The 12,965-nt window shown below is 43.2% G+C and overlaps 1 protein-coding gene across 1 annotated transcript in view; it reads right to left on the reverse strand.

Annotated features, from left to right (window-relative positions):
- PDZD7 (PDZ domain containing 7) overlaps positions 1-10,426 on the reverse strand; it is a 58,792-nt gene extending 48,366 nt beyond the window's left edge. Inside the window, exons 1-2 of the mRNA XM_053306595.1 lie at positions 10,397-10,426; positions 1,954-2,496 (exon numbers count right to left, since the gene is read on the reverse strand). Coding sequence (XP_053162570.1) covers positions 1,954-2,146 — 193 coding nt within the window. The 5' untranslated portion in view covers positions 2,147-2,496; positions 10,397-10,426. The remainder of the gene's footprint in view (positions 1-1,953; positions 2,497-10,396) is intronic.
- Between the last annotated feature and the right edge of the window lie 2,539 nt (positions 10,427-12,965).

The following is a 12,965-nucleotide window of genomic DNA, read 5'->3' on the forward strand; positions in this document are numbered from 1 at the left end:
CAGTAGGGCTGAGACCTTGCTTGGTTACGAAGTTGTTTTTATTTCTCACAGAACTTGGTTACTTAATACACAATACATAAAGCTTTGTGAACTTGAACCCAGTTCCTTCCCAGAACTGTATTTCCACCCAGCCTTTATTTTAGACTGGCTTTTTTTTTTTTTTACTTTGAGTCTCCATACACCTTGACCTTGAGACTGTACCTAACTAGACCCAATCCCCAACCAACTTAATTTTAACTGTCACTCTGATTCTTATGATTGACAGCTCTCCAGGGTTCTACACCATTTGCATAAAAGTGCAGAACCGTTTCATCAAGGCAAGCAAAAGGCTGCCACTAGGTAGTTTTCCTGAGATGGGAAATTTAGCAGAACTTGGACATGGGTGAAAAGTTGCTACGGAAAGTCTTTGTCCACAGAATGCTACACAAAACAACAGAAATCTTGTATCCCTTCCCCCTATTACCTCAGGATTTTTTGCATCAAACCCTTCCACAGCCCTAATGCATTCCCTGCAATGGCCACAATAATCCAGATTCTTGCCAAGTGATAAACATGATAAACACAATAAGGCAATCTTTACTTCCTGGAATTAGACACTTTACAACCATGTGATGCTAATTACCATAATACTTTCTAGTGACAGGACTTAGTTATCTGTTGGCATATTTACATTTTATTTTTACAATATTGGAATGTAAAACTGGCAGGGCTGGACAATATATGTCACATCAAGAATAGAATTGACTTCTGTTTCACAACTCCTTCTTCCTAACAGTCTGCAAGTGCTCTTGCAAAAAGAAGAACATAAGTAGGGTTTAAAGCCATGGCTCTAAGTCTTTACGAAATGATACAGCCAACCCACTCAGAATCATGCTGAGACCCCCCTTCTGTTCAACAATATGTGGAGGGCAAAGGACATCATTTACCTTGCAGCTTCTAAATCCAGAAGAAAGACCCTTGGTTTACAATAACCTCGGGGCATATTTATAGCCTGAGTCAAAAGGTCAGAAAAGGCAAGAGTGAAGACACTACAGCTGAAGAAAGATGCTCAAAAATAAAGAGGTACCAGCTGGTAACAGATGGCAGCTTCTTGCTCCTAGTCAGCATAAGGAGAGCTTTGCTGAGAGCTTCCAGTCAAAAGGTATTTCTTGGTGATGCTCTGGGAAAACAAACCCTCCAGTATAAAATGAAAGGTACCTGTCAATGCTGAGAAGGCAGAATGCTTTTCAACCAACCCTAGTGATGCTTGTGTAGAATTGGGTAAAAAGGAAGAGCACATCAACCTCAGCTTCAAAGGGCACTTTACTTTCCCATGAAGGAAATTAGCTTGAAATGATAACCTCTTCCTAAATCAAGCCTATTTTTAGGGAGGCTCCCTATGACTGTTGAAATGTACCAGTGGTTGGGCTTCCCACAGCCATCCCTCAAGATGGAAGGTGGATTAGCCATACACTTGGAAGGCAAGCTGCAGGAAGAAAAGCTGTTGACAAGTTTTCACCATACGTGAAGGATGGCAAATCATAACAGAAGTCTAGGTAGAAACATGAACAGGAATCATGCCATTTATGCAGGGGCATAGCAAGGTCCAAGTGAAGTGAAGATGGGCACAAGAAGTGAAGAGGGCCCTTGGGTCCCCGCCCCCTTCTTCCCCACCCACCTACCATGTCTTTGTTGCAGAATAACCATATGGACATGGTGAAAAACAAAACATTCTCAGCATGCCCTTTCTCTCGCTCCTATACAAATAATATCATGCATGGCCCACACTCTAATCAGGAGCCAGCAGCTTGCCAATGAATCAGGAAGGCATGAGCTGAGAGTGAAAAGCAGGCTATTTCCCAGCCAGTGCCCTTCCCCCATGGGCCCAAGGACATTTGTCCCCACTTGTTCAACTATAGCTAGGCCCCTGCATTTATGCACTATGAACTCCCATTTTCCTCCCAACAACAGTACCTTCAATGGGTGAGTTAATGAGGATAACTCTTCCCATGGGGGATGAGGTGCGGATGCCTTGGTGGTTCCCATTCATCAGCCGGTTCTGTTTGCTCAGCAGAAGGCGGTGAGCAGTGCTGATGTCACTGCTGGAACCCCGAGAGTGAGAGGGGTAAATAATTTCCTTCGAAAACGAATCAGGAGCTTGCGCCATGGCAGGACTGGATGCTGGCTGTTCATGGAGGAATTCTCACTCTTGGGTGATGTTTATAGATGATCTGGTTAAACACTCTGTGTTCTGGGTAGTGGGGAAGCCCAACCCTTCAGGAGAGTTAGGCTAATTTGTTACATTTTGGCCCCTTAGGTTGCTTCCCAACAACGGAAACAGATGTTGGACATATTCTGGTGAATCATAGTATTATCTCATGTGGACTCATTTTATTGTTGTTATCATTGAGGTTTGTCCTTGAGAAAATATTCCTGTGCCTAAAATGCTGTATCCAATGGAAACATCTTGTCTCTCATGGGTTCAAATTCTGGCTCTTTCACTTCCAAACAGATGTGCTGTATGAAGAATAATACAGATAATTATCAAGTTAAATAATAAAGTTTTTAAAATCAGATTAAGGACTGTAATTCTGCAAACACTTACTAAGAAGTACATCCTACTGAAATCAGTGTGACTTACTTCTGAGTAAACATGCATAGGAATGCACTGTGTATTTTTCCAAGTTTGTGATGTAACAACAATTTTATGCCCTCTTGGTAAGAGAATCTATCACTAGCCTTCCCTCTGCTTTCATTCTAGTATTTTATTATTTTATTTTATTTATTAAAATGTCATACCACATAACTCAGATGGCTCTAGGTGAGAAAATGCAATTAAAAACAAATTTAGTTACTGTAAGAATAGCATAACGAGTATCACCTACCACACAACTCTCATTGGGTCCCCTGTTTTAAGTGACAGAGACGTATGATTCAGCAGCCTTAGAGCCAAGACACTTCATATTTACAATCTTAAAGAATATGGTGGATGGTGGATACATTTTTTCACTGCTGACAATAAAGATGTTGGGAATTGTTGAAATTATGCACAGAAATTTACAAAATGGTGGGACCATTAAGTGTGTCATGAAATTTACATAGAACAAAGAGCAGTAAAAAATATTATTTTGCAATGAATGAAGATGATCTTTCAACATGGAGAAAATTAGAGCTGAAGAAAAATGGATCACATCCTTTCCAGAGACACAATGTGCTGCTGTGCAGCAACTGTTCATTCAGAACAACGGAAAACATAAGAACATAAGAGCCTTGCTGGATCAGGTCCAAGGACTATCTAGTCCTTCAATGGTCAACCAGATGTCTCATGGAAGCCCACAACATCTATGTTGATTTCAGTGAACATATACATTGATTTCAGGGATACACAGGTTTATGGCCTGGCATTTTCAATCTCATTTTATTGGCTTCTGTGAAATGACTGGATATACACCTGCAGAGGTACACCTCGGTAATTTTGGAGCCTGGACCTAAAGACCTTTTTGGAGGGCCCCTGCTGTGTCGCCACAAGATAAGCCTCATCCTCCTGCATGCAGGCGCGCACACACAGTCACACACCATTACACATACAGGATTTTAAACACGTGGGATTTTAAAAACAGAAGTAGGTCATACTCATTGTTTTAGTTGTCCGCTGCCACTGCCTCTGCCTCTGCCACCACCACCACCCTCTTTCAGCTCTGGCTTGCCCACCTCCAAGCTGGCTCAGTGACTCATCTTGCCACCTGGGGAGCCTGCCAGCCACCCAAGCCTCGCTACTGCTGCCTCTGCTGCCCACATCCTCTTGCAGCTCCAACTTGATCACCTCCATGAAAAGTGCACTGCTGCTGTTGCTAAGGACATCTGCCTGCCGGAAGCAGCATGCACCAGAACAGGAAGGGGTGAGGTGTGGCATATTTGGAGGCAGGCACGTAGCTGCCTGCCTGCTCCAGCCAGCGTGCACCCCAAACACTAGTCAGCTGAGTCACTTGGCTGCTTCCAAGTCAGAGAGAGCACAACTTGGCTGAGTAGCACTCAGGGCAGGCATACTGCAGCTGGGTACATGCTGGGGCAGGCAGGTGGCTGCAGGCTGGCCACAGGCAAGGCCAGCCTGCACTTGGTCCTCAGTGTCCCCCCCCAAAAAACCCTGCCCCAGTGGGCCATTTTGGCAGTAACCCCCCATGGTGGAGGACCAGACTTCCACCCAGAAGTCCTGTCCAAAGAGTGCCACTACAGGCCTGCTCAGAAGAATCCAGAACTAAATCCTTGTTGTGCACTAGAATGCACTAGAAGGCCAGTCTACATTTAGTTTATTATGGATCAATGGCAAACTGAAGTGCTTGCATGTTGTTTTACAGATGAGAAGGACTCAAATATGAACAGGGAACCATTGCTCTCTATCCTCCCTATTTGATTTGGAAATGATATTCCAGGCAATGAAAAAGCACCACACATCGGGAATATTTTAACACATTTTGACTGAATAGTGCCAAAAACTAAAGGCATGGATTCATAAAAAACACAACACTTTTTAGAGTTTAACTCTTTGTTTTATAGCTGCTTCCCTCATAAATACAAAGGAATCTTATGTTCGTTTAACTAAGACTTTATTCCAGAAACAACTCCATTTTCTCCTCCTTTCCTTCCCTTTTCTTTCTGACACCCCTCACACTCTCTACAGGATCCTCACTGGGATAAACTTCTAATCAACAAAACATCAAGGACTGCTAGACAGAATACAGCACATCCCTCCCCTTTATAACAAACAGAACGGAATTTACTAAAATTTGGTGACAAAGTCTTGAAGTTTTGGTTTTCTGTCTCACACATTTCTCCTAATTCTTGTGCTCTCTGGCATAGGAGCTGTTAGTGATTTGTTTTCTGGTACAGATGATTGCCCCTCACTTTAATGTTTTAAGGTAAAACATGGAGGCAAGATCAAATTCCTTTACAATTCATCTTGTGAGGTCAGACTCTCTTCCCTCTTTTCTCATAATATGCATGCTTGAAAGTCTTGAAAAGTTCCATTTCCTTCCATCATAACATATGTTTTAGTCCAGGGATGATTAGGAACATTTCTTTATCACTTTATAAGGCAGCCGCACTCAAAGTTCCCCATCTGAAATGTTCACTGTTTTGTACCCTGTTTCTGATCCTCATACACTTTGTTTTTTGTTTTTTTTCCCTTACCTGATCACGAATCTCTGTATTTTCAGAGTGAGATAGCATGGAAAGCCCTATCAGTTGTTGCCATTGTGGTAGCTTTCTGTCCTCTCAGCAGTTAGAAAGGTGTTTTTCTTGTCATAGAATTAGGAGTCATTTGATGAGCAAATAGAGGTTTTAGGGTTGTTGCTGCTTATTATTCAGTTGTAACTGTTATTTCACTAATCTGTTCATTCTTTCCACTAAGCCATTCCCTTGAGGATGGTACAAAGAAATAGTCTTGTGTTTTTATCCCACGGTGATGTAAATATTGCTCCATTTCAAATAAGGTAAGCTGTGTCCCATTGACAGTCACTAGTTCTTTAGGAAGACCTTCTCTCACAAAAACTGCAGCAATGAATTGGATCACCTAGTTCGTAGAAATGTTGTCAGTAAATGAAACTTCTGGCCACCTGGAATAGTAACCCACCATTACTATAACAAATCTTTGTTTTGTGCGTTGATTATTAAAAGGCCCTGTTATATCCAGAGCAAGTTTTCCACAGGGACCTTTGGGATACTCTACTGGAGTCAAGTGGGTGGCAAAAGTCTTCTGCAATTTGTCACACACAGCACAAGTCATACAGTATCTGATTACATCTTCAAATGTGTTTGTCCACACCTGGCCACCAGAAACTTTCTCTGATTTGCCTTTTAGTCAAGCTCATGACCAGGTGACCTTCGTGGGCAATTTTGATCATTTTTGCTTGTAGGAAGGTTGGCACCACCAAATGCTCAGTCCTCAGCACCAGCTCATTGAGAAGGAACAGCTCACTTGCTACATGCATATATGGTTGAAGACGTTCAGGTACCTTGTTTTTGCATGGCCATCCATTAGTTATGTAAGGTTTAAGTTTAGTATGCACTTGATCAGCACTGATGGCTGCTTTCCATTCAGAAGATATGATCACTCCATGAGTGGATGAAGCTATTTACACAATTACTACTCTTTCATCTTCTTCTTCTATGATCTCCTCTTGGCCTGGAAGTGGAAGTCGAGATAAACAATCTGTAGTTGTATTCTGAAGACCTGGCAGATATTCCACCTGGAAATCAAAGTCCATAAGTCTGGTGATCCATTTGGCTATTCTTGGGGTCTCTGGACCCTGTCCTCAAGTAGTAAATACAGTAGAAAGGGGTTTGTGGTCTGACTGTAAAGTTAATTTTCTGCCCCACATGTAGTGCTTCACTGCCCAGAAATGAGCTAGAGGTTATTTTTCAGTGAAAAAATACATCTTCTCAGATGCAGTAAGTACTCTGGAAGCAAAGGCAACTGTAATTTCCCTGTCCCCTTTTTGCTGGGTCAAGATATTGACCATATTCAGAAGCATCCGTGGTTAAAAGAGGGTGCCTGCTGGTGTCAAACGAAGTGAATACAGGGCTTTCAGCAATGGCCAATTTGATAATCCAAAAATTAGCCTTGCAGGATGCATCCTAGTTAAATGCTACATTCTTTTTAAAAAGAAGATGCAATGCAGCAACTTTGGAGGCAAAATATCTAATAAATTTAGAGGAGTAGTTGTATGGGTCTGGAAGCTAGAGAAATAATCAGCAGCAGCAATAGTAGAATGCAGCAGTTCAGGAATGTATGCTCAGTTTTGCATTGAAAAGCAGATGCGGAACCTTCACAAGCTTTGCAGGCTCACATGCATAGGTGGTTCAAAATCTCATCACCAAATATTTTATAGCTGCTTCCCTCATAAATCTAAAGCAATCTTATGTTTGTTTAACTAAGGCTTTATTTCAGAAACAACTCCATTTTATCCTTCTCCTTTCCCTCCCTTTTCTTTCTGACTCCATCCCCCACACTCTCTACAGCAGGGCTGTTAAACTGTTAGCCTGTGGGCTGGATCTGGCCCATGGAGCTTCTTTTTACAGCCCCCAAGCAGCTGCGTATCAACCCTGGCCACCGCTTTTCCTTCCCCCCAACCTGCCGCACACAGAAGCAGTGACATTGCTCCCCACTTGCTGTGGTTGGCTGGCTAACCTGTTCATTTGTTTTGTTTTGTTTGTTTGTTTGTTTCTTCCTTCCTGCTGCTATAGATGCCACTGGCAGCATTCCTCTCTTCACCCACCCTGCACTTGGAAGGAAGAATTTCTCCTTCCTCCCAGGCCATCAACACGGCTCTTCCCCAAGCATCTTTGTGGCTCTTCAGTATGGGGAGGATTGAGGCAGGAGTGAGTGGGGGGTGAGGGAGGAAGAAGAAAGGACGAGAGTGTGAGAAAGAGGGAGGAAGAGGAAGACAGACAGAAGAAAGTGGATGCCGGCGAAAGAGGGGCAGAAGGAAGACAGGAAGGCGATGGAGGGGGAAAGAGGGGAGCAGGGAGGAAGAAAGGAAGAGACTGAAAGAGGGAGGAGGAGGTGGAGGACAGAAACAGAAGGCAGGGAGAGGTGCCTTCCCCTAATTGAGTGGAGGGGGAGGGGGAAGAAAGGAAAGAATGGAATGAGAGAAAGAGGGAGGAGGAGGAAGATGAAGACAGAAGGTGGTGAGAGGCACTTTCCCCTGCATAAGTGAGTGAAGGGGAAGGAGATGAGTGAGTGAGTGAAGAGGAAGGCACGTGCAATAAGGAGTGGACGCGAAGTGGGTGCGAGAAGATGGCAGCGCAAGGCAGGTGCGAAAGGCAGCAGCGGCACAATGTGGGTACAAGAAGGCAGCGGCGTGAGGTGGATGTAGCCCCCTAGAGGTGTATTGGAATCAAATCCGGCCCACCTCCCAATTGAGTCTGACACCCCTGCTCTCCAGGATCCCCACTGGGGCAAACTTCTAATCAACAAAACATACAGGACTGCTAGAAAGAATACAATACTCTTCCTTTGCAATCAATGAGACGTAACAGTGATGAATTTTGGTTGGTTTTTATTCTAAATCAAAATGGAAAATTCTAAGGCAGCAATAATCATTAGATTCCAATTTAGTAACAGCAATATGAATAGAGTCCAATATAAGAACAAATTACATACATGAGTAATATTTATCTATTTATTATATTTGTGCACTGCCCCAAACATCCATCTCTGGGTGGCTTACAGCAACATAAAACAGAAATTAAAACTCTAAAATAATTTAATACCACATGTCTAGTTAAAAAGCTTGAGTGAATATATCTGCTTTTAAATACTTTTTAAAAGTTGTCATAGATTGGGAGGCCCTTATTTCAGCAGGGAGTACATTCCAGAGTCTTGGGATGGCAACAGAGAAGGCCCGTCCCTGTGTGGGCACCAAACAAGCTGGTGGCAACTGCAGAGGAACCTCTTTGGATTATCTCAGTGGGCAATAGGTAGGGCTCATAGTGAAGAAGATGTCCTCATAAATATCCTGGGCCTAAGCTGTTTAGGGCTTTATAGGTTATAACCAGCACCTTGTATTTTGCCTGGAGACTTATTGGTAGCTGGTGTAGTTAATATAGGAGTAATATGGTCTCTTTGAGATGACCTGGAGACCAACCTGGCTGCCACATTCTGTACCTACTGCAGTTTCCAGATTATGTACAAAGGCAGCCCCAAATATAGAACACTGCATAGTCAAGTCTGGAGGATACCAGAATATGTGCTACTGTTCTGAGGTTGTTTATCTCAAGAAACGGAGACAGCTGGCATATCAGCTGAAGCTGATAGAAAATACTTCTGGCCACTGCCTCAACTTGAGACATCAGGGAGAGGTTTGGATCCAGCAGGACTCCCAGACTGCGTACTTGTTCCTTTTGGGGAAGTGTGACCCCATCCAGAACTGGCAGATCAAAATTGTCTCTTGAGTTCCATCCCTGCACAATAAGTGCCTCTGTCTTATTTGGGTTCAGTCTCAGTTTGTTATCCCTCATCCAGCCCATCACTGCTTCCAGGCAGGCATTTAGGGAGGCTATGCGTTCTCCTGATGATTTTGACATGGGGAAATAGATTATGCTTAGATTATGCAATTAAGTTTCCCTATAATAAAATGCATAACTCTGCATTCTTTCCAGGATATTACTTTAAAGAAAATGATTTAGGAATATGAATAACAAGCAAATCCTTTCCACACATCTCCTGGGGACAGTCCAGTTACCAAAGCATAACTTTGATGTGTAGACAGAAGAAAACGGATCATAAGGAACAACAGTCAGAGAGATTCACCAAAATAACCTGCTGTGTAGATATCCACAATCAAGTAATAATGTATCCCTAATTTCAGCAAGTTCACTACTATGATTCTGGATTCATATCTGTTCAACTGAGTTTTAGAAAATTACCTCAACTCTACCATGTCCAATAGAATTACTCCACACTGGAAGAATACTGAGAACAGAATCAAGCAAGTTTATTGTCTCAGTTTAATGTCATCTGCATTTAAATCTAAAATTTATTCTGCAGTCTTGTAAATAGCCTTGCACGTTATGGGCACTCTGCTGCAAACTCTGTGCACATTACACTACCCACTCCATATGCTTCAGATTCCATAGAACTTTAGCCAATGTAAAAATCCAAAGTTTTCGCTCTGACTATATTGTTGTCAATATTCTCTGTAGCAATGCTTAAGAGCTGCTGTGTCCTATAAAGGGGACCTCTTGCTTCAGCCTGGCAGAATTCATTGATGGGACTATTCTGAGAAGCTTGAGAGCTCTGGAAAGCCCTGGAGAGCGCTTCCCTTCTGCTACGCAATCACAAAGGGGGAGGAGAGGGGGGATTTTCCAGGCTATTCAGCACCAGTGATACGCAAGCCCTGTCCTCTCCCTCCTCTCCCCCCTCCCCGTCAAACCTCTTAGGCAGTCTCTTTGCACATTAGCTGGAGTGCAGCCTGCTTGCAGAGTGACCTGACCTTAATAAATAAGTGATGTCATCTCTTCCATTAGAGGCATGGGGGCGGGGCGGGGAATTTACAATCATCTGTGGGAGAGGACAAGATATGGAGCATGCCCCACTCTGACACGAGGCCACTTGCAGGCAACTTTCCTCTACCACCTACTCCTTGTATTGTTTCTCTTTTGTGAAAGGAGCAGGAATTTTCAGCACCTTGGACAGGTCCAGGCTCCTATGCACACCTGCATTAAATTGCAGGCTTCCCTCTGCAGGTAAAACTTCTCTTACTTTACTACCCCCTTGTCAAAGCTGACAGTTTTTCCTGAACTAACACAAAACAATCCATAGATAGCTAAGAGAGAGAAAAGGGAGAAGAAGCCCCCAGAGAGTTGTAAATAATAGTCTACGCCTCCCTGCCCCCCCCCCCCCCCCGCGTCCCCTCACCTGTCTCCATGTTGCTCTGCAAACTTCCTCACCTGGGACAGACACACAGTTGAAGCCTGCAAACCTGGTGGTTGCAAGAGGTACCACCCACTCTGTCACATGGATTGGTTGGTTAATTCAGGAACAAGAGCTCTCATAGGCCAGAATGGCTGTCTGTTATTTGCAATACTTCCTTGTTGCATCTGCTGTGGATGGAAGGAAAAAAGGCTGGTAGGTGAGTGTCAAGACTGGGAGCCTAATCATGCAGAGAAGGGGAGCAGTTCAGACAGGTAACCTAGTCCTTGCCTTGAAAGCAGGACTATCTATGCAGCACTATCTGTTTTGAAGTCAAGAAGCTAATGACATACTCTTGTAAAAAAAAGAAAAAAGAAAGTATATATTTCATGTAAAGTGGGTTGGTTATGTTTGTTAATTACTGGGTCTGTTTTTTCCAGATAAAAAGGTCTCTCACTGAGGTTTGTTTCTATATTCTGATAGTTTGCTGACTTTGTATCTGGGTTGTCTCTTCTGTATATTCATGAAAATAAAGCAAAAAGTAATGCACACGGGGTGGCGGGGGGAGATATCTGCACCTGATCTGGCACATTGGCTTAGCATTTACAGAAGGTTGCATTCTATTCACAATTTTTATTATGTTTTTTAACTTTTGTAAACTGTCTTGGGATTGTTTTTAATGAAAGGTGGTATATAAATTTAACAATAAATAAACTGCATTGATTGTGTTCATTTGCTAGGCTAGCTAAAAGATCAGTGTTTATATCCATTATAATAATTAACATTTAGTCTTTACCATGCCTTCTGCACCTGGCTCTTGATGAGCTTTTGCAGATAAAGTTAGCAGAATTTCATTGCAATAGGGAAGAATTGTGTTTGCTAAGGCAAGGAGTAAACTTCAGAGTCCTGATGCTTAGTTAACTGACTCATTACTAGTGTGTCATGGCCGGTGCAGGGGAACACTAAATTCTCTCAAACTCTTGGTGCCTGGTTTTCTTGGTGACTCACTGCAGAAATGGAGCTGGGAATGGGAAAGCTGAGGACTCAGGTTCTCAAGTAGCCTGTTGGCAAGTCCTGTTGCATCTGGCTCTGTAGCCCCCTGGGCTAAACCAGGGTCTTTGAGAGGTCATTTGTGCCTGCCTCCTTGGTGGCTAAAAGGAATGCCTCCTTGGAGTCAAAGGAATGCCTAAGGACTAGGCCGGCACAACCCCACAAGGGATCTGGTTTAGTCCAGGGTCTTTCTGTTAGTGAAATGTATCTTAATTTGCTCAGGAAGGGGCTCACTGATAAATGGAAGTAATTCTCCTCCAAAAGAAAAAGCTCCTGCAAATGTCACCTCCAATATTTTCTTTTCACTTGGGGCTATGGGGGAGCGGGGATCACAGTATGAACAGTCCTATCAATTTATCTGAAAATGGGGTTGGTTTTGAGCAAAACATACTAGCTGCCATGCTGCAGAGTCCCACATGTGTACCACAACGTGCATGCAGTTGCCCAAAAGCACTGTTGCCCAAAAGCCTGAACTGCATGAATGCAGTTGTGCAGTGATAAAGCCATTCATTCCAATGGTTGTACCATCTGCATTTGTGTAATGGCACTCCTGTGCTACTGCATGCACTTTGTGTTACCGTGACACACATTTTATGCCAGACACTTTTTCTAACAAGTGTGCAGTGCGATCTTATGTGTGCTTACTTGGAAGTAAATCTTGCTATGTTCCATGAGCCTCATTCCTAGGAAAGTATGCAGTGGAATGCAATCTTTTAATCTTTTTTTAAACCTCTGATGGAACCAGAAAACCCTTCTCCAGAGCTGTGTTCAAAGGAATAGTATTGGGTCTGGAGGTGCTCTGCCTTCAAAAGGTTTGAAAGGACTACTGGAATTCCAGGAACAGTCTGGGCAGTACTGGATACCTTTGAGAGGATGAAGTGCCAGGAAACAGGCAGGGGGCCGAACATCATAGGGACCAATGTATCAGGGATGGGGACAGCCACAGCTCAGTCAAAGAGCCCACTTTGCATTCAGAGTCTCAGGTTCAGTCTTTGGCACCTCCAGGTAGACCCATCTGAAACCCCGGAGAGCTGCTGCTACCAGTCAGCAAAGGCAATAGTGAGCTAAATTGATCAATAGTCCACAAGACAGCAATACACCCACTCAGCAGGCTGCTTGCTTACAGCTAGTTGTGGATCATGCAGTTTGCAACCAACACGTGGATTTCCACAAATGCAAACACAGCCTAAGAGAAATTTGCACACACAGATTACCGCTGACTTTAAGGATTGGATCTGTAATTATTAGGGTTGCAACCTTTGATCTGTTGGATTAACGGATTTTTATCCATTTAAAAAGACTCCCCTGATTAATCAGGCAACATATTTTTAAAATTAATTATTCTTAATATAAGTACTCATAAAAGCAGCAAATGGCAGGCACTGGAAGAGGCATTTCCCCCTTCACTCTTGCACAGGCAAGAATGCCTCTTCAGAGATGGTGCCGATTGCCATATATGCATACACCATCTTAAAACAGATCATGTTTTTCCTTCAAAATGTTGTTTTGTCATATTTATTATATG

This window comes from Hemicordylus capensis, chromosome 3 (assembly GCF_027244095.1).
Source record: "Hemicordylus capensis ecotype Gifberg chromosome 3, rHemCap1.1.pri, whole genome shotgun sequence".
NCBI classification, from domain to species: domain Eukaryota; kingdom Metazoa; phylum Chordata; class Lepidosauria; order Squamata; family Cordylidae; genus Hemicordylus; species Hemicordylus capensis.